The sequence below is a fragment of the Thermobia domestica genome, chromosome 12 (genome assembly GCF_964235325.1).
Source record: "Thermobia domestica chromosome 12, izTheDome1.hap1.1, whole genome shotgun sequence".
NCBI classification, from domain to species: domain Eukaryota; kingdom Metazoa; phylum Arthropoda; class Insecta; order Zygentoma; family Lepismatidae; genus Thermobia; species Thermobia domestica.
This window is the reverse complement of record NC_137465.1, coordinates 211,506,968-211,534,620: the sequence shown is the minus strand read 5'-3', so window position 1 is coordinate 211,534,620 and position 27,653 is coordinate 211,506,968. Positions and strand designations below refer to the sequence as shown.

General features: G+C 36.7%; 1 protein-coding gene across 1 annotated transcript; it reads left to right on the top strand.

Annotated features, from left to right (window-relative positions):
* Positions 1–16,134: 16,134 nt before the first annotated feature.
* LOC145666250 (uncharacterized) lies at positions 16,135–16,794 on the top strand. Its single transcript, XM_081733314.1, has one exon. It carries the CDS (start codon positions 16,135–16,137, stop codon positions 16,792–16,794), a length of 660 nt encoding a protein of 219 aa, XP_081589440.1.
* The last annotated feature ends 10,859 nt before the right edge of the window (positions 16,795–27,653 follow it).

Genomic DNA, 27,653 nt, shown 5'->3' with positions numbered 1-27,653 from the left:
ATATATATATATATATATTGGCCAACATGGGGGATGAAGGGGGTAAACACCCTACTTTTGATTCTTTTATTCATTCCAGGAGTTTCAAGCAAATCAGAGAGTGACATTTGAAAACCCTTGCTTGTTAGTTGCCTTCATAGTTGGGGGTTGGCACTTCCGGAACACACACACACCACACACTTATTCTACCGCATGTGCAATTACTGGAAAATCCAACGAAAGCCCTCTTGTGGTATCTTCCGAAGTTCAGGCGTGGCAATTGGTTTTGATCTCTTTTGCGCTGGCCAAACGGAAAAGGCAGGGTGCGAATTACTGGCGGATGAGGGGGACTTTAAACTATGCTTGGTGTAATACCAAATTTCACTGATTTTTTAAATTTCTTGTAAGTTTAATCTGCTAGGTGTATTTGAAAATGATCGATATAAACTATTCACTTTTAGTCATTTCTAATTTCCCCACTATTTTCACCGTTGTTTAGTTGAACTGTATTACTATGACTACAGTTGTTACTTGCAACCGTATCCTTGTACCCTTCAGCTCTTGGTCATTCGTGAATTTGAATGTACTAATTGCTCATAACAAAAGTCACGTATGGCTTTATAAATGTTCTTACAAGTAGGCCAAGACCAAGCAAACAAATAGCTTCTCCCACCGTACTTGACGAAGGTTGGGCATGCCATATTCATCCTCTAAATTTATATCGATTATCATCTTGTTTAAATTTTGGTTATATTTCATTTTTCAGTGTAGTCTTTATTAGTGCATGGTCCTTCTTCCCTAGTAGTTCATGTCAAGTTACATTTAATTTGTGGTAATTAGCATGGTAATTATAATGGATATCCGCAATTTTTCCTTTGCGTAGCGTTGCGATACATAAGTTTTACGGACATCCAGTGTTGGGTAAGTTACTTGTAAAAATGTAACGCGTTACAAGTTACTTTACTTTCTCTTAAAATGTAACGCGTTAGTAACGCGTTACTTGCCCCCAAAAATACCTGTTACTTTACTTCGAAGATAACGCGTTACTTTTAGATCCGAAACTTTAAAAATGTGAAAAAAATTATGACTTCAATTTTCCGTACTACTATTACTACCGCTATTATTATTATTATTATTATTATTATTATTATTATTATTATTATTATTATTATTATTATTATACGTTCTGAATCGCTTTATATAAATGCAAGGACAAATTTTTACTTGATATATGAACATTTTCATATAATGTAACATTGATAAAATGCCATACTGCGTTACTCGTAGGGACATACAGGAGCGAGTTTTCTTTGTAACTCGATTCGACTGGAAACAGACATCTTTGAGCTCGAGCAGAAAACTTTCCTTCAATTCGACTCGAATTGGGGTTGAGTTTCGAGTCAAGTCGAGCCAAATCCGGTATGTAGTTTCGTGTACATTCTTCAATATAATACATAGACAGTATAATCATTATCAATGACACTCCTACTACTACAACTTATATTATTATTATTGTTATTAATTATAACAACACTGTATATATAAATGAAAGATAGGCGGTTTGTATTTGAATATTAAAAGCTAGTTGATTGCCAACCTCAGTAGTCGTGAAGTCTAGGAGTCAAGGACATTATTCACGAGCTTCTGAATTTGGGTTGAGGGTCTCGGGCTCGAGCTGAATTTGGGCTTGAGCCAAACACTGTTAAAAGTTATAGGGCACTGGCCAAATATCTTCAAAACTGCTCGGCCTGGGTTTAGAATTCTCAACGACTCGAGCAGCTCAGCTCACGGCTCATTCACTATCGACCCGAACCGAGAAGTGAGCCGAGCCAACAGCTCACCCAACCGACTCGGCTAGATCCCTCGGCTCAGTTGAGCCGAACCGAGCAGATGGCTCATCCCTACTAAGCCAGCTCGAGCCGATGGTTCACCCCAAGTGAGCCGACTCGAGCCATCTTCTCCGTTGAGCCAAGACTAGCCGAGCTTGTTATAAAACATCTCTTGTGGTCTCGCTATCGAGACGAGACGAGATGTGAGCAGTGTCCCCTCTCGTGAGCAACCTTAAAGTATTCCATATTACTGTTTAGCTTACATTTCTCATGGCTTTCGTTTTCCAGTGTAATCAGGCCATGAATTCAGGGCGAGATAAAGGGAATGAGCCATTTATTAAACTCGACTGGACTCGAAACTCGACGCAAAAAACTGAATCGGCTGGGAATATCACCTTTGACTTCACTCGAAACTTGACTTGAATTCGAGTCGAGTAGAGTTTTAGCTTGACTCGTGCTCATCCCTATGTGTTAGACAAAATGGTTGCTTATTATTATTCTGCTAAGCTAATTATATAATAATTACAATGTTGTTATGTAAGATTAAACATACAGAATATAAGGACATTACACTACAACTAATAAAATGAGAACACATGAAATGGGAGTGAATCAAAACTCGCCAGTAACTCTAAAATCGATACATACTTTTTAAAGCTAGTTTCAAACTCTATAATCAACGGGACTCTAGGATAAGCAAACTGATCTGAAAGAACCCCAATATTACATACCATCAACAAACTATTTTCTAGTAATAAAGTAGGCCTGCTCATCAGAACACAGTTTATTCATATTAACCCCTTGTAACTGCCTGTTTTGGCTCTCGTTTCCATAGAAATGGATTTTGGCCTGGGTTGCCAATTTTGAAACGTCCTTTTTCAGGAATGAGAAAATCTCGAAAACAAAACAAAAATCCTGGATGGTATTACCAATTTTGAAACCGACTAATTTCTGGTAAAATAGTGGAAAAGCTGAATATTCAGTATTCTGGCTGGCGTAGCCAATTTGTTACGTTCAGTTTCACGTCATAAAATTAAGTAAAAACATACCAAGCAAAATCTTAGATTGGATATAAAAATATTCAACGTATTTTAAAGATTCAGTAGCTTGACTAACTTAACCCAATATTTTAAAAAATCAGAATGAAAATCAATAATGATTTCTAATTTACACGCGCAACGAGAATTTAGACATTTATCACAGGTTCTTGCTATAGCGGTAGACCCTTAATGAGATTTTAGTCGGTGTGCAATCTAGCACATGATCGCCACAAACTTAAAAAAATGTACCTTATTACTATCAAATAATCAAGATAGTTAATATGATTTTCTGGAATGGAATCATAGATTCAAAGTTGAAGTTATCATTCATTGATTCAAGGAAAAGAAAAAATCGAATTACAATTTACAAAGGTTACTGGCTTCGAAATATATTAGCTTTCAAGTATCTACTTTGTACTGTTTCAGTTTTCACATTTTATTCCTACATAAATCTCAATATACATGTCATTATTATTACAAGATTTTTATATTCATAGCTTTCCAGTACAAGGAAGAAAAGATAAACGTATACATGACATATTATTAATAGCTTCTTTTGGCAGGTCAAACAGATCAAAATAAGTTAATATCTTATAGTGAGACAATACTCATGCGATGTTTGGCTACCACTGTTTCATGTTATGTATTGATCCATTTATTCTTCATTTAAAACTCAGGAAAGTACAGAGAAAAGATTAGAAGTAAAAAAATGCTCCTTGCACGTGCCCATACTTATACTACATTACTATTCCACTTCGGGAATCATTTCATAATTCATATATTTGTAGCATATTATAAAATTGGCTTACATGCCATGGGTCACATTTTACATACAACACAAGAAGAAAACACTAGATTGATTATCTTTATAAATGAGTATGTACTATATACAAATGAAGATGAAGAAGAAAAAAATTAATGTTTAGTTATTTCCTGATAATACTATAAGTGTACTATTTAATTATATGGATCCATCAATACATCGCACTACTTCAAAAAAAACGACAAGTTAGTTGAGCATACCGGAGCTAACCTAGACTTTCAAGTTACATCATTTAATTAAGTCGGTACAATTTTTGCACTGGAAGCTAATTCGATAATCGTAGTGATGCATACTAGAGATTTTGATAATAATATCAACGGATTAGCGATAATATTACGATGAGACTAGTAGATGCGTAACGCAACAAGAAGCACTATTCGCACATGATTGTCATGTTACTTGAATACCGATGAAATAAAATTTAAGCAATTAATGTTTAAAGAGTTTCAAATTTTAAACACAAATGGTACCGTATATTAGGTTGTCATCCTTCTGAACACTTCAGGACACAGAGAAAAGAATATAAAGAAAGGTTTTACCTTCTTACTGACACGTTGGTTGTAGCACCTACAATCCTCTGGTTCTCGCCTTCATACTCACATCAGAGATGAAAATCAAGTTCCTGAAAACTATAGCTGTTACTCACAACTAATACCACTCCTCACGCATCCCTCGTGGCGTTCGTAGGTGGTTAATCGCGGTGACGCCTACCAAAAAGGTTAATATTTTAAGTTTTACTTCAGAGTCTCCACTGATTTACTATCAAATGTTACAGGTTCTTCCTAGGAAACGAAATTTTTACCAATGTTTAGCCGAATGAAGCTTTTTGTTTAACAAATTTTGATTTCTTTACGGAGACCTCTGAACGCGTCACTTACAGCAGGACAACATCTAAGATGAAGCGTCATGCAAAGCTTGGCCATTACAAACCCCACTATTCTGCAATATTCCATATCGCAGAACATAAACATTATTATAATTATCACCTTAAATTTTGAAAATCTAATGAATTATCAACAAATACAATATATTAAATTACATTACCAGTTCTTTAAATTAAGATGCAAAGTATTTATACCCATCACTTACTTACTCCTGTCCTTACGAGCCGCATAGGCCAATCACAACCCCCCTCCTCTCTGAAGTAGAGACGTCGGAAGGCGCCATCTTTAATTTCACGACCCGTGATGCAATAGCACTCGACAGAGAAGATCGAATCACCGATGTTCGATTGAGGAATGTTTACGATCAATGTTATAAGTAAGTTTTAGTTAATAAAAAAATTAACACGTTCATTATATGTTTTTACGTAGAAAATTTAGAAATATTCCAATATACTGTTAGAAATTACTTATGATTAATATTGGTTATATAAGGATATAATGTGATGGTTATTGAATAAGTGTGCAGTTATTATTATTGAATAACCTTTTCCCCCGAAAGTTTTTATTCATAGTGAAGAAACATTTCAACAACTAACGGTAATAACTAACTCATAAAAACAAATAAAACGTGTATTTGCATTAATGACACGATCATACCAAATGGGGGCCACTTAAGAAAACAACAGCAAAACAATAACAATGTAAAGTACCGGAAAAAGGGTACGTTACATTTTTCCCAGCGACCTCGAAAAAAATTTTTTGAAAGTTATTTGAAATCTTTTAATAACTCAATTCGTTTCTCTTCTGAACAATTAAACAATTCAACATTTATTAAATTTTGGACTGGCACTTCTCTCCCCCTTAAATCCTTCAAAAATACTGAATTATGTTGCACTTTTGACACAAAATAAGGTCCAGTAAATACAGGAAAATATTTGTGCGTGACCTTTTTGAAGGCGTCCGAAAGGAAATGAGTTTTTACCATGACTAGATTCCCTTCTTTAATTTCAACTACATTCTTTTTCAATTTCCTTTTCCTCTTTGACAACAAGCGAGGTTCCACTTGTATCAACCTCTTTGAATTTTCTACATTTTGAAGTTCAGGAGGCCAAGGAAATTTCTCCCGAAACCTATCTGCAGCCGAAAAGGAAATGAACACCTGAGCGGGCGTACAATTTATGGATCTATTATGAGTAGTTTAATAGGTCTTGGGCGACCTTCAAGACATTTTTCCATTTAGTATGATTACTACTACATAACAATCTGATCCTATTCAAATCGCGATACGATCTCTCAAGGATCCCATTTGCCCGTGTGTTATAAGGAGATATCAGAATATGCTGTATCTGATGGTCCTTACAGTAATCCTTCCACCTCTGAGAAACACTGTGGGCCCTGATCAGAGACGATATAATTTGGGTATGGACAAAGGTAGAAGTAATCTTTCTCCAAAGTCCGAATAATTTCAGCTGTAGTTGCTGTTCTTAAAGGTAGGTAACAAAGGAATCTGGAGTAAACATCAACAATTGATAGTACATAATAATATCCATAGCTACATGGAAGCTTACCCACGAGGTCAACACACACTTTGGAATGTGGTTTCTCTGCCTCAATATGCAAGTCTTCGCGAGAGATGGCTCTGTTCGAAAATTTCGTTCGCGCGCACGATTCACAATTATTTATATGTTGCCGAAACGTTTGCTTTTGACCTTTCCAAAAGAAGAACTCTTGCACTAATTTCATGCATTTAGCAACGCCAAAATGTCCTGTCTCATGAATGTGTTTTACCGTTCTTCCAATCATAGATTCAGGAACCACCAGCAGCCAATTCTTAGTTTTTGAATTTTGAATATAAATTAGATTATTTATAACCTTGATTCTAGAGTTCGCAGATTCTAAATTCATTTTAGCTCTCAACTCGCAACAGTACCTATCCGATGCTTGCATTCGCTCCAACTCATTTACATCAAACAAAGTATTTTCATTATAATTAATGAAATTTACTTTGTATTCTTCCGATTTGGCAGGGAGTTCAGAATTTCTACTTAATATATCTGCAATTTTATTTTCTACTCCCTTTATATGCTCAAATCGGAGATCAAACCTTTGGAGTTTCAACAAAATTTTGGTCGTTCTAGGATCAAGGTTTTGCAAAGTGAAAGCATAGGTCACTGCACTATTGTCACAGTGAACCTTCACCTTCCTGCCTAATATATAATACGAAAAATGTTCGCATAAGAACAGAACAGCTAGTAATTCTAATTGAAAAATCGAGTAAGATACTTCATGAAGCTTTAATTTTCGACTCGCATATTCGATGACCAAAAGTTCTCCATCATCGTCATATTGAGCCAGATAACCCGCCAAATTTTCTAATGAAGCGTCCGAAAATAGATGAAAAGTCTTGTTGAAATCTGGTTGACTAAGTGCAGGAGATTCACTTAGTAACTGTCTCAGTTGTTGAAATCTATCCATTAGTTCCTCCGTAAAACAATATTTCTTATCTTTCTTTAAAAGGTCAAAGAATGGAGCCGTTAATGCAGCAAATTGAGGAATAAATTTTCTCCTCCACGAAAGGAGACCTAGAAAGGATCTTAATTTCTTTTTGTTTTTGGGAACCGGAAACCACTTAATGGCTTCGTTCTGTTTAGGGTTCGGCTTCAATTCCTTTCCATTCACAACATGTCTGAGAAACGAAATTTCAGCTTTTACAAATTGACACTTCTTAAAATTTAAGGCAAAATTTCCAAATTCCAGAATTTTGAAGAGGGTTTCTAAATGTTCAAAATGTTCAGTTAAGTTCGAACTAAAACATAACAAATCGTCAAGATAGACTACCACAAACTTTCTAGTGTCTAGACCGAAATATAAATTAATAACATTTTGAAATATACTAGGACTAGACTTTAGTCCCATCGGTAAGACGCATAAAACATACTGTCGTCTTAGATAAATAAAACTAGTGCATGAAAAGGAATCAGGATGAAGCCGAACACCATAGTAGCCAATGGTGGCGTCCATTGAGCTAAAGATTTTTGCACCACATATACGAGAAAGTATTTCATTAATTGGTTCCACTTGAATTTTGGGGCTTATGACTTTCAAATTCAGAGATCTGAGGTCAATCACTGGCCTCACACCCCCTGAAGCCTTTCTCACGCAGTGGATGGGGTTTCTATAGCTACTGGGTTGTTCTTTAGCTATCCCCAATCTTATCCATTTATTTAGTTCCTCCTCAAATTCTTTCTGCATGGCTTGAGGAATGGAATATATTTTTCCCACAACGGGTTCTTGATCGCTAAGCTCGATCTTATAAGGCTCACAATTTATCGGTTTAGGGCATTCACAAAATAAATGTTTGTATTTAAATAACAAATCTTTTAGTTTCATTTTAGTGTTTGTATCTAAATCAACACGATTATCTACGTATTCTTGGATTTCTGTTTTTGAAATTTCACCAAAATCATGTTTCTGTTCCTCAGAAGGGGAAAGATTTTGATTTAATTCAGTCAACGATTTAGCATTTTAACATGAATTAACAATATATTTGGGTACGAAAGGTCCAACGTCACTTCTTCTTGATAATTATTTTTCAACACTAATTTTCTATTACTACTATCTAAAGTGACTTGGAACTTCGCGAAGAAAGGTGACCCTAATAACAAACCAGCTTTCTTTTTTTACCACGAAAACAGGAACATCAAAAAGATTATCTTGTATATTTAAAGTTAGTTCCAACAATCCTTTTACTGGGAAGCTATCTTTTCCCGCAAATGCATATAAATGTACACTGGGTACAGGTTTGAGTTTGGCTGAACGAAAAGAATTTTGTAAGGTTTGCCACATGTTATAATTTAGGAGGTTTAACTCAGCCCCTGTATCGAGGATACATTTTATCTGTGTTTCCCCTACTTTACAATCCAAAGAAGGGGAAGGATATATCTCGAAATTTTGATTAGCTATATTTCCTTCCTCTTCTTCTTTTAGAACAAAGTACGTCAATAATTTCAAAGGGGGTAATACAAGCTCATTTGGTTTCGTAATTACTTCATTTTTAGTTTCAAAGTGTTCTTTTGGGGAGAGAAGTTCAGTCGAGCAGCCATCGCCTCCCCTTAATGACGACTGCTCAATATGTTTTCCTGATTAATAACATTGTTGCTAGCCAACTGGGAAACATTATTATTATTAATATTATTATTATTAACAACCGACTCTGCTGCAACAGAAGAGTACGGCGGATTCAAAGCAGATGTAACTGTAGTCACGATCGGTACACTAGAAGAGAACGGGATGTCATCATTGGACCAGAAAGAAAATGAGCAACAGGTGGCTTCACACTATTAAAATTATACATTCCTGGTATCGCATAGGATACAGGAACATTTCCGTATATCATCGGAAATGGCGGCATAGGTTTGTTCATATTATTTTCCCAACCAGGTTTTACATTTCGAGGTTTCTTCCAATTTAATCTATTAAATTTTCGAAATTTATTACTATTACCGAAATTATTTTCCTTTCCAAACCCTTTTCATTGGTTCTGTTTGGGCTGCATTATCCATTTTACTCGACTGAGTTACTGAAATAAATGTTTTCCTAATATTTGGTTTCCTATTTTGGAATTTCGTACCCCCATAACTTTCTGGAATAGCATTCGGACCACATTCCAACTCTGCAATTCTTAAGATCAGATCTTGGACTGTACTAACTGAACCTAACTTCAGGATTTTAGACTCCTCCCCAGGAAGACAGTCCAATATCAAATCTTTCAACTCCTGATCCGATGGAGAACTCACTATCGAATTATACTTTTTGACAATATGACGGACAAACCCAAGAAGCAAGGAATGTTTTGATCTATCATATCGCAATGAATAGAGGTGACGTTTCTGCGCCCTCTCCATTCGCTCCGATATGTACTGTATCTTGAATAATTTTATGAAATCATCAAAGGTTCGTATTTGTAGAGCAACACTTCTGTACCATATCTTGGCAGACTTTTCTAAAACCCGTCCTAATATATACAAACGATCCCTGTCAGTGAGGACGTACATGTTCATGGTTTGCAGCAAATCATCTAAAAATATTTTCGCCACTCCCTGGGTCATCTGTCCATCGAATTTTGGAAAGTGATGCAGTTCCTTCAAATAGGCTCCTGCCCCCCTTTTATACGAAGGACTCTTGTCCCAGTGTCTACTTTCACGGTCTAAATTGGACATTTACACGGTTTTCTGGTCATTAACAACTAAATCTAACGGATTACATTGTTTCGTATGCGACTCGCACCGCGATTCTTTCCCTTTTCTCTTTTGTTTCATTCTTTTATGTTTACAAGCGTAGTCATCCCCAATCGCTTCCACGTCAGATCAGGAGGATACCTCAGTCGTATTTATAATTTCTTCGAATCGAATTCTCTCGAATTTTGGAACTGAAAGTTCCCTACCATCCTGATAACTTCGATCACTTTCAACTAAATTCCCTTCACGAGGAGAATTTTCACTCTTTGTATTTCTATCACCCGATTCGAGTACTTTTCTCAAATTCTCGGTATTCCGTTCACATCGTTCCCGGTTCTGACGATATGCATCCACTACATCGCGCTCCAATATCTTAATCATGTTCACAGTTTGTTCATTTACATCCCGAAATTTCCTATAGTCATCAACTTCTCGTTCTTTCACATTCTTTAGCTCAGTTTCAAATTTAGAGGTTAGATTTCCGAATTCGCTTCTCAACATTGACACATCCTTAAGAGTAGTCTATATCTTACAATCTACATTCTCAGTGATTTCAGTGAATTTTCTAGTGATCTTATCTAAATCTAATTTAACATTATTCACACCCTGATTCACATTATAAATTTCAGACATACAATTTTCCCGTACACTTTCTACCGATTGACCTAAAATCTGCTTAGTTTCATCTATTTCATTTCGTAATTTAGATACTTCAACGCTTAGTTCCCCTTTTACAGATGCAAAAGATTCTTTTAAAGCTACTATTTCATTACTCATCTTATTTAATTCAGTTTTCATTTCGGACTTCAAATCATTCTTGTTAACAGTCATCTGATTAATAAGCTCTACTCTTACAGCCGAAACTTCAGACTTGAAATCTTTAATTATGTCCATCAACTTTTCTAACAATGGACCTCCCCCAATTTCTATTTCCGGAACAACTTTCTTTGGATTTCGAGCACGACTCACTTTCTCAGCCCTTGATTCCACCTGCTGTTCAACTACACAGTTCGCACAGAACCACTTCTCCTCTGACTGTCTTAACACCTCTTGTTCTGGTTTAGGAATGTTTAAAAAGTTCATATGGTACCATTTGTCACACCCTTCACAGAAAATTGCCACAGTGTTCTCAACATTGTAAGTACCATTACAACAACTATACTCTTCAGTCTCATGGATCATATCTGTTTCACTCATTTCACATGTATATTAGTTGAGTTACGCATCTCTCAGCCTCATCCCAATACTTCCGCTAATTATTCTAAAATCTCATTTTAGTCCTACCTACTAGAGCTAACATTTGAATTTTATGAAAAGAATAATAATAATAATAATCCTGAAGCTGAAGTCGCCAATTTTGTAACTGCCTGTTTTGGTTCTCGTTTCCATAGAAATTGATTTTGGCCTGGGTTGCCAATTTTGAAACGTCCTTTTTCAGGAATGAGAAAATCTCGAAAACAAAACAAAAATCCTGGATGGTATTACCAATTTTGAAACCGACTAATTTCTGGTAAAATAGTGGAAAAGCTGAATATTCAGTATTCTGGCTGGCGTAGCCAATTTGTTACGTTCAGTTTCACGTCATAAAATTAAGTAAAAACATACCAAGCAAAATCTTAGATTGGATATAAAAATATTCAACGTATTTTAAAGATTCAGTAGCTTGACTAACTTAACCCAATATTTTAAAAAATCAGAATGAAAATCAATAATGATTTCTAATTTACACGCGCAACGAGAATTTAGACATTTATCACAGGTTCTTGCTATAGCGGTAGACCCTCAATGAGATTTTAGTCGATGTGCAATCTAGCACATGTTCGACACAATCATAAAAAATGTACCTTAATATTTTAAATGTACCCAATGTAACTATCAAATGTTACTCAATGTAACTTTTAAATGTAACTATCAAATAATCTAGATAGTTAATATGATTTTCTGGAATAGAATCATAGATTCAAAGTTGAAGTTATCATTTATTGATTCAAGGAAAAGAAAAAATCGAATTACAATTTACAAAGGTTACTGGCTTCGAAATATATTAGCTTTCAAGTATCTACTTTGTACTGTTTCAGTTTTCACATTTTATTCCTACATAAATCTCAATATACATGTCATTATTATTACAAGATTTTTATATTCATAGCTTTCCAGTACAAGGAAGAAAAGATAAACGTATACATGACATATTATTAATAGCTTCTTTTGGCAGGTCAAACAGATCAAAATAAGTTAATATCTTATAGTGAGACAATACTCATGCGATGTTTGGCTACCACTGTTTCATGTTATGTATTGATCCATTTATTCTTCATTTAAAACTCAGGAAAGTACAGAGAAAAGATTAGAAGTAAAAAAATGCTCCTTGCACGTGCCCATACTTATACTACATTACTATTCCACTTCGGGAATCATTTCATAATTCATATGTTTATAGCATATTATAAAATTGGCTTACACGCCATGGGTTACATTTTACATACAACACAAGAAGAAAACACTAGATTGATTATCTTTATAAATGAGTATGTACTATATACAAATGAAGATGAAGAAGAAAAAAATTAATGTTTAGTTATTTCCTGATAATACTATAAGTGTACTATTTAATTATATGGATCCATCAATACATCGCACTACTTCAAAAAAAACGACAAGTTAGTTGAGCATACCGGAGCTAACCTAGACTTTCAAGTTACATCATTTAATTAAGTCGGTACAATTTTCGCACTGGAAGCTAATTCGATAATCGTAGTGATGCATACTAGAGATTTTGATAATAATATCAACGGATTAGCGATAATATTACGATGAGACTAGTAGATGCGTAACGCAACAAGAAGCACTATTCGCACATGATTGTCATGTTACTTGAATACCGATGAAATAAAATTTAAGCAATTAATGTTTAAAGAGTTTCAAATTTTAAACACAAATGGTACCGTATATTAGGTTGTCATCCTTCTGAACACTTCAGGACACAGAGAAAAGAATATAAAGAAAGGTTTTACCTTCTTACTGACACGTTGGTTGTAGCACCTACAATCCTCTGGTTCTCGCCTTCATACTCACATCAGAGATGAAAATCAAGTTCCTGAAAACTATAGCTGTTACTCACAACTAATACCACTCCTCACGCATCCCTCGTGGCGTTCGTAGGTGGTTAATCGCGGTGACGCCTACCAAAAAGGTTAATATTTTAAGTTTTACTTCAGAGTCTCCACTGATTTACTATCAAATGTTACAGGTTCTTCCTAGGAAACGAAATTTTTACCAATGTTTAGCCGAACGAAGCTTTTTGTTTAACAAATTTTGATTTCTTTACGGAGACCTCTGAACGCGTCACTTACAGCAGGACAACATCTAAGATGAAGCGTCATGCAAAGCTTGGCCATTACAAACCCCACTATTCTGCAATATTCCATATCGCAGAACATAAACATTATTATAATTATCACCTTAAATTTTGAAAATCTAATGAATTATCAACAAATACAATATATTAAATTACATTACCAGTTCTTTAAATTAAGATGCAAAGTATTTATACCCATCACTTACTTACTCCTGTCCTTACGAGCCGCATAGGCCAATCACAACCCCCCTCCTCTCTGAAGTAGAGACGTCGGAAGGCGCCATCTTTAATTTCACGACCCATGATGCAATAGCACTCGACAGAGAAGATCGAATCACCGATGTTCGATTGCGGAATGTTTACGATCAATGTTATAAGTAAGTTTTAGTTAATAAAAAATTTAACACGTTCATTATATTTTTTTACGTAGAAAATTTAGAAATATTCCGATATACTGTTAGAAATTACTTATGATGAATATTGGTTATATAAGATATAGTGTGATGGTTATTGAATAAGTGTGCAGTTATTGTTATTGAATAACCTTTTCCCCCGAAAGTTTTTATTCATAGTGAAGAAACATTTCAACAACTAACAGTAATAACTAACTCATAAAAACAAATAAAACGTGTATTTGCACTAATGGCACGATCATACCAAATGGGGGCCACTTAACAAAACAATAACAATGTAAAGTACCGGGAAAATGGTACGTTACACCCTTACTATAAATCGTTAATTATGGCACCCTAGTTGTCGATAATTATTTTCCGCCGGGGCACTTCAGACACTTTACTTTTAAATTCTGTCCACCATCATCCTCAGCTCTTAAGAAAAAAGTATTCTTTCAAATGTTCGAACGGTAAAATATTTTCGTTCTCCATCTTTATAAAAACAACACCAATCAAAGTAAAATAGACTACCGGTATCATTGCACTCCGAGTTCACTCACTGAATGTATTGATTTGGAGCTGTCAAAATCTACGAAAAAATCTTCCAGGTGCTTGCAATCAGTACACGTGATTTCCCTAAGGCTGTCCTCATCATCAAAAAGCAGCAAGTAGCACTACGAACTTATCTGTTTCTTTGTGTATCTGTGACTGTCGGTCACTGACATTCTCGATTATTTCATTTTGAGAAATTCACTTACGGGAAAGAAACATTTGTTTACGAAAAAAATATACATATATTGTAGTTACTCATCCGAAATGTAACGCGAAAAAAGTAACGCAAACTAGGTACGTAACTTAAAAATTTGTAACGCGTTACAGTTACAGTTACTTTGGAAAAATGTAACGCGTTACTAGAAAACGTTACTTGCATTACGTTACTTCCCAAGACTGCGGACACCCATATGGAATGTGCCCGTATACCACAATCATCTTGTCCATTCAATTCGGAGTGATATTTCTTTGCCAATTTTTTTCTTTGTTTAAAAAGTTCAGTGAATAGCTATTTCTTAAAAAAAACGAGTTCTTAGTCACGAAATAAACCTTAGAGAGCTATGGGCACAAGTGTGAGTACAACATTTAAACACGTTCAGAAAAGTTAGGTGTGGTGTGCGCATGTCAAACAACATATGGATAACAATTGAAGCTTTCCTGGCGACGAATATTATAGAGACTTTCTCGGGATATCAGCCCGGTGAAGTTCGACTATAGTGCCGCCTTTTCAAGAACTGACATCGTTCTCGTCTTCAGGGCGATTATTCTGAGACCAGTTCGTGTGTACTATATATAGGACAGGTACGGGAGGGGGGCTTAAGAATCCGTGTCTCTGATTGGACGGTCTATAGCTTGACACTGATTGGTCGTATTCCTATATGCTTTCTTTATGACTGGTCTCCATGTGTGGCTGAGTTGAAATCCTGGATTCCTGTAGATATTGTTGGGTTCTTGTAGTAGGTATATGGCAAGAGATTCTTTAATTATCCTATTCAAGTGGTTTGAGCTCTTTGAAGTAATTTTAGTGTCTGAAAATAAAATTCTGTTCTTCCGTTATATTGTGTTCCAGCAGGGCTGATTTCGCCGGATAAAACAGCTTGATATATCTCTCATGCTCCTTGCATCGATGTTCTATTATTCGTCCTGTTTGTCCTATGTAAGATTTCCCGCATTCGCAGGAAATGCAGTATACTCCTGCTGTTTTAAGACCCAAATCGTCTTTAACTGGACGGAGTAGGTTTCTGATATTTGATGGCGATTTGTGTATGGTTTTGATGTTGTGTCTTTTCATGATTTTTGCAATTTTTCCAGATAGTTTCCCAGTATGGCAGGACTGCGATGTTGACTGGATTTTCAAATTCTGTGGTGGTCTTTTTATTGGAAAATGTCCTTTCTAGAACCAATCGAATGCCATCTTCCTTGTATCCATACTGCAGTAAGGTCTTCTTAAGGTGTGGAAGTTCACTGGAAAAGCTTTCTTGGTCCAAGATAGCTTTTCATGTAAGCGCAAGCGTGCTGATGACTGTATTGCGTTGTGATTTATGGTGAAAGCTGTTTCCATTAAGATAAAGGTCAGTGTGGGTAGGTTTTCTATAAACACTGTGGCCCAGACTTCCATCAGGTTTGCGACGAATGAGGATGTCTAGAAATGATATGCAGCCTTCTGTTTCTATTTCCATGGTAAACTTGATATTGCTGTGTTAATTCTTGAGAAATTCAAAGAAAAATTGCAGTGCATTTCTCCCATGAGGGCAGATGACAAAAGTATCATCAACATAACTATAGAAACACGATGGCTTTAATGGTGCTGATTCTAGTGCTTTCTGCTCGAAGCTCTACATGAAAAAGTTTTCCACTGCTGGTGAGAGAGGTGATCCCATGGCAACGCCGTCCGTTTGTTCATAGTACTATCCGTCAAAGAGAAAGTATGTGGAAGTTAATGTGATCTTAAATAAATCAACGATCTCCGATGGGAAGTGCTCACTGAGTAAATCGTTCCTTGAATTTCTCAAGAATCAACACAGCAATATCAAGTTTACCATGGAAATAGAAACAGAAGGATGCATATCATTTCTAGACATCCTCATTCGTCGCAAACCTGATGGAAGTCTGGGCCACAGTGTTTATAGAAAACCTACCCACACTGACCTTTATCTTAATGGAAACAGCTTTCACCATAAATCACAACGCAATACAGTCATTAGCACGCTTGCGCTTACAAGAAAAGCTATCTTGGACCAAGAAAGCTTCTGCAGTGAACTTCCACATCTCAAGAAGACCTTATTGCAGTATGGATACAAGGAAGATGACATTCGATTGGTCCCAGAAAGGACCTTTTCCGATAAAAAGACCACCAAAGAATCTGAAAATCCAGTCAACATCGCAGTCCTGCCATACACTGGGAAACTATCTGGAAAAATTGCAAAAATCATGAAGAGAGACAACATCAAAACCATACATAAACCGCCATCAAATATCAGAAACCTACTCCGTCCAGTTAAAGACTATTTGGGTCTTAAAACAGCAGGAGTATACTGCATTTCCTGCGAATGCGGGAAATCTTACATAGGACAAACAGGACGAATAATAGAACATCGATGCAAGGAGCATGAGAGATATATCAAGCTGTTTTATCCGGCGAAATCAGCCCTGCCGGAACACAATATAACGGAAGGACAGAATTTTATTTTCAGACACTAAAATTACTTCAAAGAGCTCAAACCACTTGAATAGGATAATTAAAGAATCTCTTGCCATATACTTACTACAAGAACCCAACAATATTTACAGGGATCCAGGATTTCAACTTAGCCACATATCGACACCAGTCATAAAGAAAGCATATATGAATACGACCAATCAGCGTCAAATTATAGACCGTCCAATGAGAGACAAGGATTCTTAAGCCCCCCTCCCTTACCTCTCCTATATATAGTACACACGAACTAAAATCTTCTGCACCAATGGAATACTAAAATTCAGACCAACCATACACACTGAACAAGGCTTACCATCTGACCATCTAGCTGCGCACATGAATGTTCAAAATCCTAAACTTCCAGCTGAATATCTCACAATCAAGAACTTCAAGCAGGCAAACTGGGATGACTACAAAGTTAGCATAACTACAGACCTCCAGAAAATAGACATCTCACAAACTCCGCATTCAATTGAAGAAGTTGCAAATGCAATTGCCACGGCCATACAACAAGCAGATCGAAACTTTATATCCACTACAACTATTATCCCAGGATTGGATCGATTACCGCAAGAAATCATCAACCATATATGACATAAGAGATATCTTCAAAGAACTTACAATCAATACCGGTCACCAATCACCAAACTTGAACTTAACAATCTAAATCGCACAACCAAAATCATGATAAGAACATTTCGTGAAGAAAAATTAAACTCTTTTTGCGAGAAACTTAACCAATTACATAAGGAGAACATCTCTAAATTCTGGCTTGAAATTAAAAGACTACGTAAAACAAAGACTAGACTAAGACTACCAACCACCATCGACAACGTCTATTTACCAACCGAACACGATAAACTGCAACATCTAGCCAACGCCTTCTCAACAAAGTTTCAGGAACCTCCGCCAAATACACCGGAACAGCATTCTATTGTGGAATTAGCCCATACAATCAAGACAATCATTGCCAACCACGAAGATTTGACGGCTGCTGATCTTGCTGATGATCATCCTCCCTCCAACGTCGACTTACTAGAACCTATCCACCCTATAGAAGTTGATGAAGCTATCAAAAGCAGGAAGAATACAGCTCCAGGACCTGACAGGATCACCACACAGCATCTAAAAGCTGCCCCACCGATACTTCATGCCAAACTTGCTGAATTATACACCGATAGTCTTTTTACTCGTTATGTGCCTTCTGCCTGGAAGACATTACACACCATTCTTCTATCTAAACCTGAAAAACCGGCTAACCTCACTTCCAACCTTCGGCCAATAGCACTCACTAATATCTTCTCCAAAATAATGGAAAAAATTCTGGTAAGAAGGCTTCATCTATATCTGAACAGCATAAAACTTATAATACCACAGAAAGCAAGCTTTAGACCTCAACACAGCACCATCAATCATCCCAATAATACTTATGCACGTTCCCCACCACCCCTCCCAAAACCTAACCAAATGAAACTTTTTACTTCTCAACCTAAATACACACACCCATACTACAATAAACTCTCAACAAAAACAACCAAACCAGCACCAAAAATTTAACATTAACCTCACTCAATACAACTCGGAGACACAGGTACAGAGCTACCAAACCAACTACACGATATATAACTCGGAAATGCACAACGTCGGAACTAGACACAAAAGAAGCAACATTTCAGTGACTTGTTTCGTTAACTTTTTGCCATTCCATTCCACACTTTGCACTGGGCAAAATAGCAGAACTGCCAGAAGCCCGTCTCTGCCTGCTTGGCAGAGAAAGGTTATTGTTTTGATTGATTGATTGATTGATTGGTCTCAGTATTATCGCCCTGAAGACGAAAACGATGTCAGTTCTTGAAACGTCGGCTCTAACGCCAGACTTCACCTGGCTGATATCCCGAAAAAATTTCTATAACATATGCATAGTTATTGAGGGTAGATTTATTGAATTGATGAATCTCCTATTTATTACAGACGTCATATATTTATGCGTGTGGGTGGGTGGGTAAAGCATTGTTGTCTCATTTTGAATTATTGCACCTTCCGACTTTACGCCCTGTTAGCCTAATTTTATCCCCCCACCCATATAAATAATCTAATTCGCACACTGGAAAAAGGCCCATTTTTAGCTTTGGAAAGAGCCAAACATCCGATACTGTTAAACTCTTCTTAAAGCTATCCATAGTCTCTAAAGCACAGTTTCCCCAATTTGCACATGAATGTGATTTTTGCATGTTGCTCGATCTATGAAATTGCAACACTGATCACCAAACACTCCTCCGTTCAGCTACATTACTCGTACACTGCATGTTGTAGTGTGTTAATACTTATCAAATTCATAATTAAGCAATCTAAGGGTGTATTGTACAAGATTCATTGTGATTGCGTCACAAAATGTCGTTTCTCAAAAAAATCGAAATTTGAGATGGTTGCGGATCGAGGAGAAGGCCTCTAGATACAGAGGTTAGCTGCGAATATACTGAATAAGCAGTCGCGGACAGACGACTAGGAGTGGTCCTCCAGCTTGGGGGTTTGGGTAAGGCTAACAACCTCATCTTGTAAAAAAAAAAAAAAAAAAAAAAAAAGCACTTGTTCAGAAATATTCACAAAAGCCTCGGACAAGAACTGATAACTTGGCACGACCTCAGCAAAAGAAAATGGACATGAGATTTCGAACATGGAATATTAGGAGTCTTTATAGGGCAGGCGCGTTAAAATCCGCAACGAGTGAGTTAGAGAAATACAGGATGGACGTAGTAGGAGTTCAGGAAGTTAGGTGGGAAGGAAATGGATCTGAGAATTCCGGAAATTTTACGTTCTTTTACGGGGAAGGAAACAAAAATCACCAGTTAGGAACAGGGTTTTTCGTTCATAAGCGTCTATTACCAGCAATTAAACGGGTTGAATTTGTCACTGACAGACTTTCTTTTATTACTCTTAAGGGACGGTGGTGTGATATTATTCTTTAAATGTACATGCCCCAACTGAAGATAAGGATGACGATATAAAAGACAGTTTTTACGAAGAAGTGGAACGGATATTTGACCAACTCCCGCAATACCATATGAAAATTCTATTAGGGGATTTCAATGCGAAGGTAGGACGAGAGGATATTTTCAAACCGATTATAGGGAACTAAAGTCTGCATAAGGAAAGTAATGACAACGGCGTTAGACTCGTAAATTTTGCAACATCCAAAAACCTAATCGCGAAGAGTACAAAATTCCCACATCGCGACATTCATAAATACACTTGGACATCACCAGACGGGAAAACACATAATCAAATTGATCACGTTTTAGTAGATAGAAGAAGGCAATCTAGCATAATTGATGTCCGGTCGTTTAGAGGGGCTGATTGCGACACCGACCACTACCTGGTAGCAGCGATAATACGAGAGAGGTTATCGTTGAATAAAGGTAATATTCATTGTCCGAAAACGGAGAGATTCAATTTAAAGAAATTAGAAGAGAGCCAGGTAAGAGAAAAATACCAGATTGAAGTTTCGAATAGATTCCCGGCTTTAGAAGATTCGGAGTGCACTAGTGCTGAGGATACTGGATTGAAATTAGAGATAGCATTAAAATTTCAGCAAAAGAAAAATTGGGACACGCGGAAATACGTAGGAACAAACCATGGTTCGACCAGGAATGCATAAAACTAGCAGAGAAGAGAAAACAGACAAAATTACGCTGGCTACAAAATCCGAATGAAATAACTACACAAAATTTCGCAGATATCAGGCGGGAAACTTCCAAAACTTTTAGAACAAAGAAACGCGATTTTCTGAAAGCTAAAATTAAGGAACTTGAAGATAATAGTAAAAATAAAAACATCCGGGACAGGTATAAGGGAATCAACGAATTTAAGAAAGGCTATCAACCTCGTGCTTATATATTAAAGAAATCTGACGGTACAGTTCTCACTGACACGGATAGCATCTTAAATAGATGGAAAGATTTCTTTGACGATTTGCTTAACACGCAACCGAAAACTAGTGTGCGTGGAGAAAAGGAGATACACACCGCAGAACCGTATATTCCAGAACCCAACCGAATAGAAGTAGAAGCTGCTATAAAGAAATTAAAGAAACACAAATCTCCGGGTGTAGATGAAATTCCGGCTGAGTTAATTTTAGCTGGAGGCGAAAAATTGTGGAACAAGATACACAAACTCATTCTCCTTATCTGGAACAAGGAAGAATTGCCACAAGAGTGGAAAGAATCAATCATTGTTCCAATTCACAAGAAAGGCGACAAAACTGACTGTAATAATTATCGAGGCATCTCTCTTCTGTCAACATCCTATAACACATGGGCTGAAAAGTCCCGGGCCTAACACATAGATGGTGCTAGTTGTATTGCAGTCACCTTGTTTTCAGTGAATACTAACCTTCACAAGACAGCTGTGAGAATTTCATGATATTCTATTTATTCGTCTGTGAGTTATTGTGCTAAGAGTGACCCTGCTTGTGTTAGTTTCAAAACAATGGATCAAAAACAATTTCGTGTTTTAATTTTACACTGCTTCTTGATGGGAAAAAATACCGTTCAAGCGAAGCAATGGCTTGAAAAGTGTTATGGGGACTCCGCTCCATCAGAAACAACAATAAAACGTTGGTTTGCTGACTTCAAACGTGGTCGTAGAGACACCGATGATGCAGAACGCAGTGGACGTCCAAATGAGGCAGTAACATCAGAAAACATAAAAAAAATCCACAAACTTGTTTTGAATGATCGAAAAGTGAAGGTGCGTGAGTTAGCTGACATCGTAAAGATATCAAAAGAACGTGTTGGCTTTATATTGCATGAGCATTTGACTATGAGAAAGCTCTGTTCAAAGTGGGTGCCGCGTTTGCTCACTGTTGACCAAAAACAAGAACGTGTTGATGCTTCTGAGCAGTGTTTGGCCATGTTTAAACGTAACAAACCGGAATTTTTGCGTCGATATGTGACAATCGATGAAACATGGATCCATCATTTCACTCCGGAATCAAAACGATCGGCATCTGAGTGGACAGCAACTGGTGAACCGCGTCCAAAGCGCCCGAAAGCACAACAATCGGCTGGCAAGGTTATGGCCTCGGTATTTTGGGATGTGCGTGGTGTAATCTTCATCGACTATCTTGAGAAAGGACATACCATTAACAGTGACTATTATATAGCGTTATTGGAGCGTTTGAAGGCCGAAATTGCAAAGAAACGACCGCATATGGCAAAGAAAAAACTTTTGTATCATCAAGACAACGCACCGTGTCACAAGTCACTCAAAACAATGGCAAAACTACATGAATTGAACTTCGAATTGCTCCCACATCCACCGTATTGGCCAGATTTGGCTCCCAGCGACTACTGGCTGTTCGCAGACCTGAAAAAAATGCTCGCCGGTAAGAAATTTCGCACGAATGAAGAGGTTATCGCTGCAACTGAGGCCTATTTTGAGGCAAAAGATAAATCGTTCTACAAAAGTGGTATTGAAATGTTAGAGCGGCGCTGGACTGATTGCGTTGCTCTTCATGGAGATTACGTTGATGAATAAAGCTAATTTTGAACCAAAAAAACGGTGTTTTCTTTGTTAGGCCCGGGACTTTTCAGCCCATGTGTTAAAATCCTTTCAAATATTCTATTAGCAAGACTGACCCCATATGCAGATGGAATTATTGGAGATTATCAATGCGGATTTAGACGGAATCGATCAACTATCGACCAAATATTTACCATTCGCCAAATACTCGAAAAAAAGTGGGAATACAATACCTCGGTACATCAACTATTTATTGATTTTAGAAAGGCGTACGACTCGGTTAGGAGAGAAACATTATACAACGTCCTTACAGAACTTGGAATACCGAGAAAGCTAATTAGATTAATTAAGATATGTTTAAATGAATCTCAAAGTAAAGTCTGGGTAGGAAAATTTTTGTCCACGAGCTTTCACGTCGAAAATGGCCTGAAACAAGGAGATGCGTTGTCGCCATTATTATTTAACTTCGTTCTGGAATACGCTATAAGGAAAATAAAAAGATAGCAACCAGGGCCTAGAATTGAACGGTATTCACCAGGTTATGGCATATGCTGATGACGTAAATTTAATAGGTGATGATAAGAGAACAATAGAAAGAAATGCAGAGATCTTATTAAACGCTTGCAGGGACATGGGTTTAGAAGTAAATGCAGATAAAACTAAATACATGGAAGTGCGTCGGGACCGGAATACAGCAAACTATGGATGCGTTAAAATATTAAATAATACTTTTGATAAAGTGGATAGTTTCAAATACCTAGGATCAATATTAACAGAGGAAAATCATATTCACGGAGAAATTAAATGTCGACTAAAAGCAGGGAATTCGTGTTACTATTCGGTTCAAAATCTCTTGTCGTCGCGAATTCTGTCGAGAAATTTGAAGCTTAAAATATATAAAACGGTAATCATGCCTGTTGTTCTGTATGGCTGCGAAACATGGTCACTTACTCTGAGGGAAGAACATAGACTGAAAGTATTTGAGAACAAGATCTTGAGACGAATATTCGGACCCAAGAGGAACGGGAATGGGGAATGGCGGAAACTTCATAACGAGGAACTACATAATTTATGTTGTTTACCCAACATTGTTAGGGTCGTGAAGTCTAGGAGGCTTAGGTGGGCGGGTCATGTAGCTAGAATGGAAGAAAGTAGAAACGCTTTCAAAGTCTTGACAGGAAGACCATTCGGAAAACGACCATTAGGAAGACCTAGGCGCAGATGGAAGGACAATATTAAGATGGATCTCGCAGAGATTGGAATACAAAGTAGAAACTGGATGCAATTAGCTAAGGATAGAAGTCAGTGGAGAGCTTTTGTGAACGCGGCATTGAACCTCCGGGTTCCATAGGCCATAGAGTTAGTTAGTTAGTTAGTTTTAGTTGCATACACTGACTTCTACAATTTCACAAAACGATACATCTGTAAAATGCGTTGTTTTAACGGCAGTGATGACGTCACTGTGTTGTATCTCAAGATGAAGCATATAAACCATTTTCACAAACAGTCGTATCTCGAGTTACGACAGTTTGTGAGTAACAAATCTTTCGCAACGGGACAGATACGTTTATATTCAAAGCAATTCGTTTATATATATATAAGGTAGCCCAAAAGTAGGTATACAGTCCCGTACTTATCAACTTATTGCTCTCTATATCATTTCTTATTGCTATCCATAAGGTAGACTTAGTTTCTTTATCATTTGTTCTTGACGTATTTTACTTATATCTTAAGCTCGGACAGCCGAAGCAAATAAACTTATAAGCTAGAATGTTATACTTGATCAATGCAGGGAGTAACCTACTTTTGGGCCACCCTGTGTATACATTTACACGGCATGGGGCGTCCTCAGGTTGCGGATCGAGGAGAAGGCCTTTAGATATAGAGGTTAGCTGCGAAGATACTGAATAAGCAGTCACGGACAGACACGGAGTGGCCCTTCAGCTTGGGGGTTTGGGTGAGGCTAACAACCTTATTCTGTAAAAAAAAAAAAAAAAAAAAAAAAAAAAAAAAAAAAAAAAACTTGTTCAGAACATTCACAGAAGCCTCGGATCAGGACTGATAACTTGGCACGACCTCAGCAAAAGAAAATGGATATCAGATTTGGAACATGGAATATTAGAATTCTTTATAGGGCAGGCGTGTTAAAATCCATAACGAATGAGTTAGAGAAATACAGGATGGACCTATAGGAGTTCAGGTTGGTTACTATGATGCGGTATGCGGTGCAAATACGTAAGAACATCAGAGAAATTTCTCTCCGATTCTTTGAATCTTGGCGTGGACAAAATGAGGAAGATTCAATTTCACAGTGCTATAAGCACACCTATTAAGCACTGTGGCAGTATTTTTGTACCTTCGCAACTTGAACCGATTGTTAAACTGGCAAGGAAAAATAACCCATATACCGTTCATTGTGTTGATAGAAGCGATTTACGAAACTTTAGATCTCTGTCTCAATGTCTTAGTATTCTGTCAGTTAGACGTGACGAAAATGGAAGTCCAATCAATTGGACGGAAATACGCAAAGTGGAAGTGCACAAAGACTCTCCAAACGGCATTCAGTTTAAGACAAGTCATTTGGAGGACACTTGCAGAACTATTCCTCTGAAAGAACGCCGATTGAATTCACCAGATAGAAGTTCGTACTTTGCAGACTTCTCAAAAAGTATCTCCAGAGAAGTACGAGGACTCGTTATCATTGTGTCTGGGCCCAACTCCAATCATTCGAAACCCTGAACATGTTCAATTTTACAGAAACTTACCACATCAGCCATCCTTGTCAAGTGCGATATCAAAGTATGCAATTTGCAATTACTTTGCAAGATTTTATATTCTGTCAATGACAACTTGATAGCATTATTTTATGTTATGGTTAGTACGTTCTTAATGTGTTTCTTGTGTGTTCTCAGGAATTTCGTTTTGCCCTCAAGAATCTCAGGAAGCGTTTGTTAAATTCTTTTGTGTAATAAACACAAAGTTTTTCAATAAAAGTGCAGTATATTCCAATTGTTCATCTATTAATGTAGTTCTCAGTATAAAAATATGCGTCTTATCTTTCATACAAGTTCTATCATCGTCACAAACTGTCGTATATTTTTCCCGCCAAATTTCCCACAAGGTTTTACAGACAAATTTCATGATTTTAGTTATAACTTGGTCAATTTTCACTCCTTTCGGTAAAATAAATTTTGCGGTATGTCTGTTCAAATTTATGTAAAAACCTAAAATCGCTCTCCTGAAAAGTTTAGAAAACTGAGATACGACAGTTTGTGACGCTGTTGACGAAATACCAAAACTAGAAAAACGTTGTTAGCTTTATGACTGGTCCTCGTATAACAACGATTAAATGAAATGGAATGAGGTGTAAACAGCATGTTTTCCAGACGTTTTTAAATCACTCTCGTATCTTAACTTCTAAATCTATACTTGAAATTTTACTTTTTGGAATGGAAGGTCTTTAGAGGTATACTTTGCGGACATTTTTTTTTTAATTATTTTGTTAAATTAAATGTAACAAGTAATTAGCGTTGTTCTTGAGGAATTTTGTACATAATCAAATTAATCTGCTTCTTGAATGTCTAGTTCCCAATCCAATGTGCAGAGAGCTAACGTAGAAGAAGAAAAGAGTTTTAAACTTGTCAAGACTTTTTTTTCTCTCTCTCTCTCTCTCTTCCACATGGTATCCACAAAGTTTGGTCATTTAACGGAAGTTTGCCAGAAAGAAAATGGAACCTAGAAAAGAAGAATTTACTATTAACGTTCTTCTGTGGTACAGCAAGGTTTTAGTAGATATTTAAAAAAAAAAATCTACCTTTTTAATTTTGTCTGGATAATTTACGGTAATTAAGGGTCGTTAAGGATCCTCTACTAAAAAAGACGACAAGTCACGGTGCATGTAGTCCGCCCGCATACACAGCATCTCTTGCCAAGAACATTCATTTACGAGACATGGGACAAAAGTAAATTGTGCGGCCAATGATGAAGGTGAGAATTTCATATCCAGCATTGCCTCAACTGTGTCTTTTTCATGTGAATGATAATAATTGTCGACACGAGCGTCATGTGTGCTCATGTGTTTGTCTGTTCCACGATAACTCCCGTAGTATTTATCCGAATTTAAAGGAACTTAGTATGCGCCTTTCTTCCACATGCAGAACTAACTCTATTCTTGGGGTTGCAATCCATGTAGAATTAGCACAAAGGAAGATAAAATCGACACCACATTGAGGTTTTGAACATTTGGGTACAAATCAATTTTGCGGGATAATCTACGCAAAAACTATCCGACTTCAACGAAACGTATTGTGCTGCATATTTTAGAATATTCTGATGATCCTCACAGTTTGATGTTAAAATTTGCCAATAATGAAAATGAAAATTCCCCACCTCACCAACTTTAAGAAATATTTGCACGAAAAAAAAATATTTTAAGAAGGTGTTTGAATTTGATGCAATATATTTAAAACTTTTCTTTGAGGTTTCTGAATGGGAAGTGCATGCTATGATTCAGAATATAATTTGATTAAAATGATAAGATCACAGAAGAGCAACATGTGGTTTGGCCCCTTCCTCCGATTTTGTTGTAAGTTCCATCCCCACGATTACTTTCGAATTATTCGAATTTGTTAGAATATGCTAACAGTTCTTTTTGTGGTTTTTGTACAATTCTCAGTGCTTGGGATTAAAATCTATCAGGAATGAGTTGTTAATTTATTCCCTGATGTAGGGTGAATACCGTCCTTTAATTTTTTAAAAACAAGATTCTACGATAAATATCGTTAAAAAAATATCGTATATCGATAAATATAGATAAATATCGTATGAGTCAATCCATTCTAAGTGATCAAGCATGTGCCGCTCGACCATCTGCAAAAAAATTATTTTTTTCATGAACGTTTAGCCTATATCAGGGTACTTCAAAGCCACAATTAATTATTTTTTACAACATCCCATGGTGACACAACGGCTGCCGCCATTTTGCGTTTTTTTTTTTTTTCGATTTTAGGCGTTTACGTTGTTTTGAATATCTCAGCATGTATTAGTCCTACCAAATTGAAAATTGCTGGACGTCTCCAACTCATGCAGAGCTAAAACTTTGATCTCTTAACATTTTTGCCTTAAACCACTTGAAGAGGGTGAAACCAGGGCCTACAGTAGCAACATTTTTGGACATTGAAAACATGTTTGGGAAAAGGAAACAACTAACGTTGAGATCTGAATTTGAGTGTGCATGTAGTTCTGGATCATAAGTTAATACATAAAATTTTACAAACCTATAGCTCCTCCCAAAGGCCTGAAAAAAATCCGTAAAGTTGGGGAATTATGCCAATTTAGCATG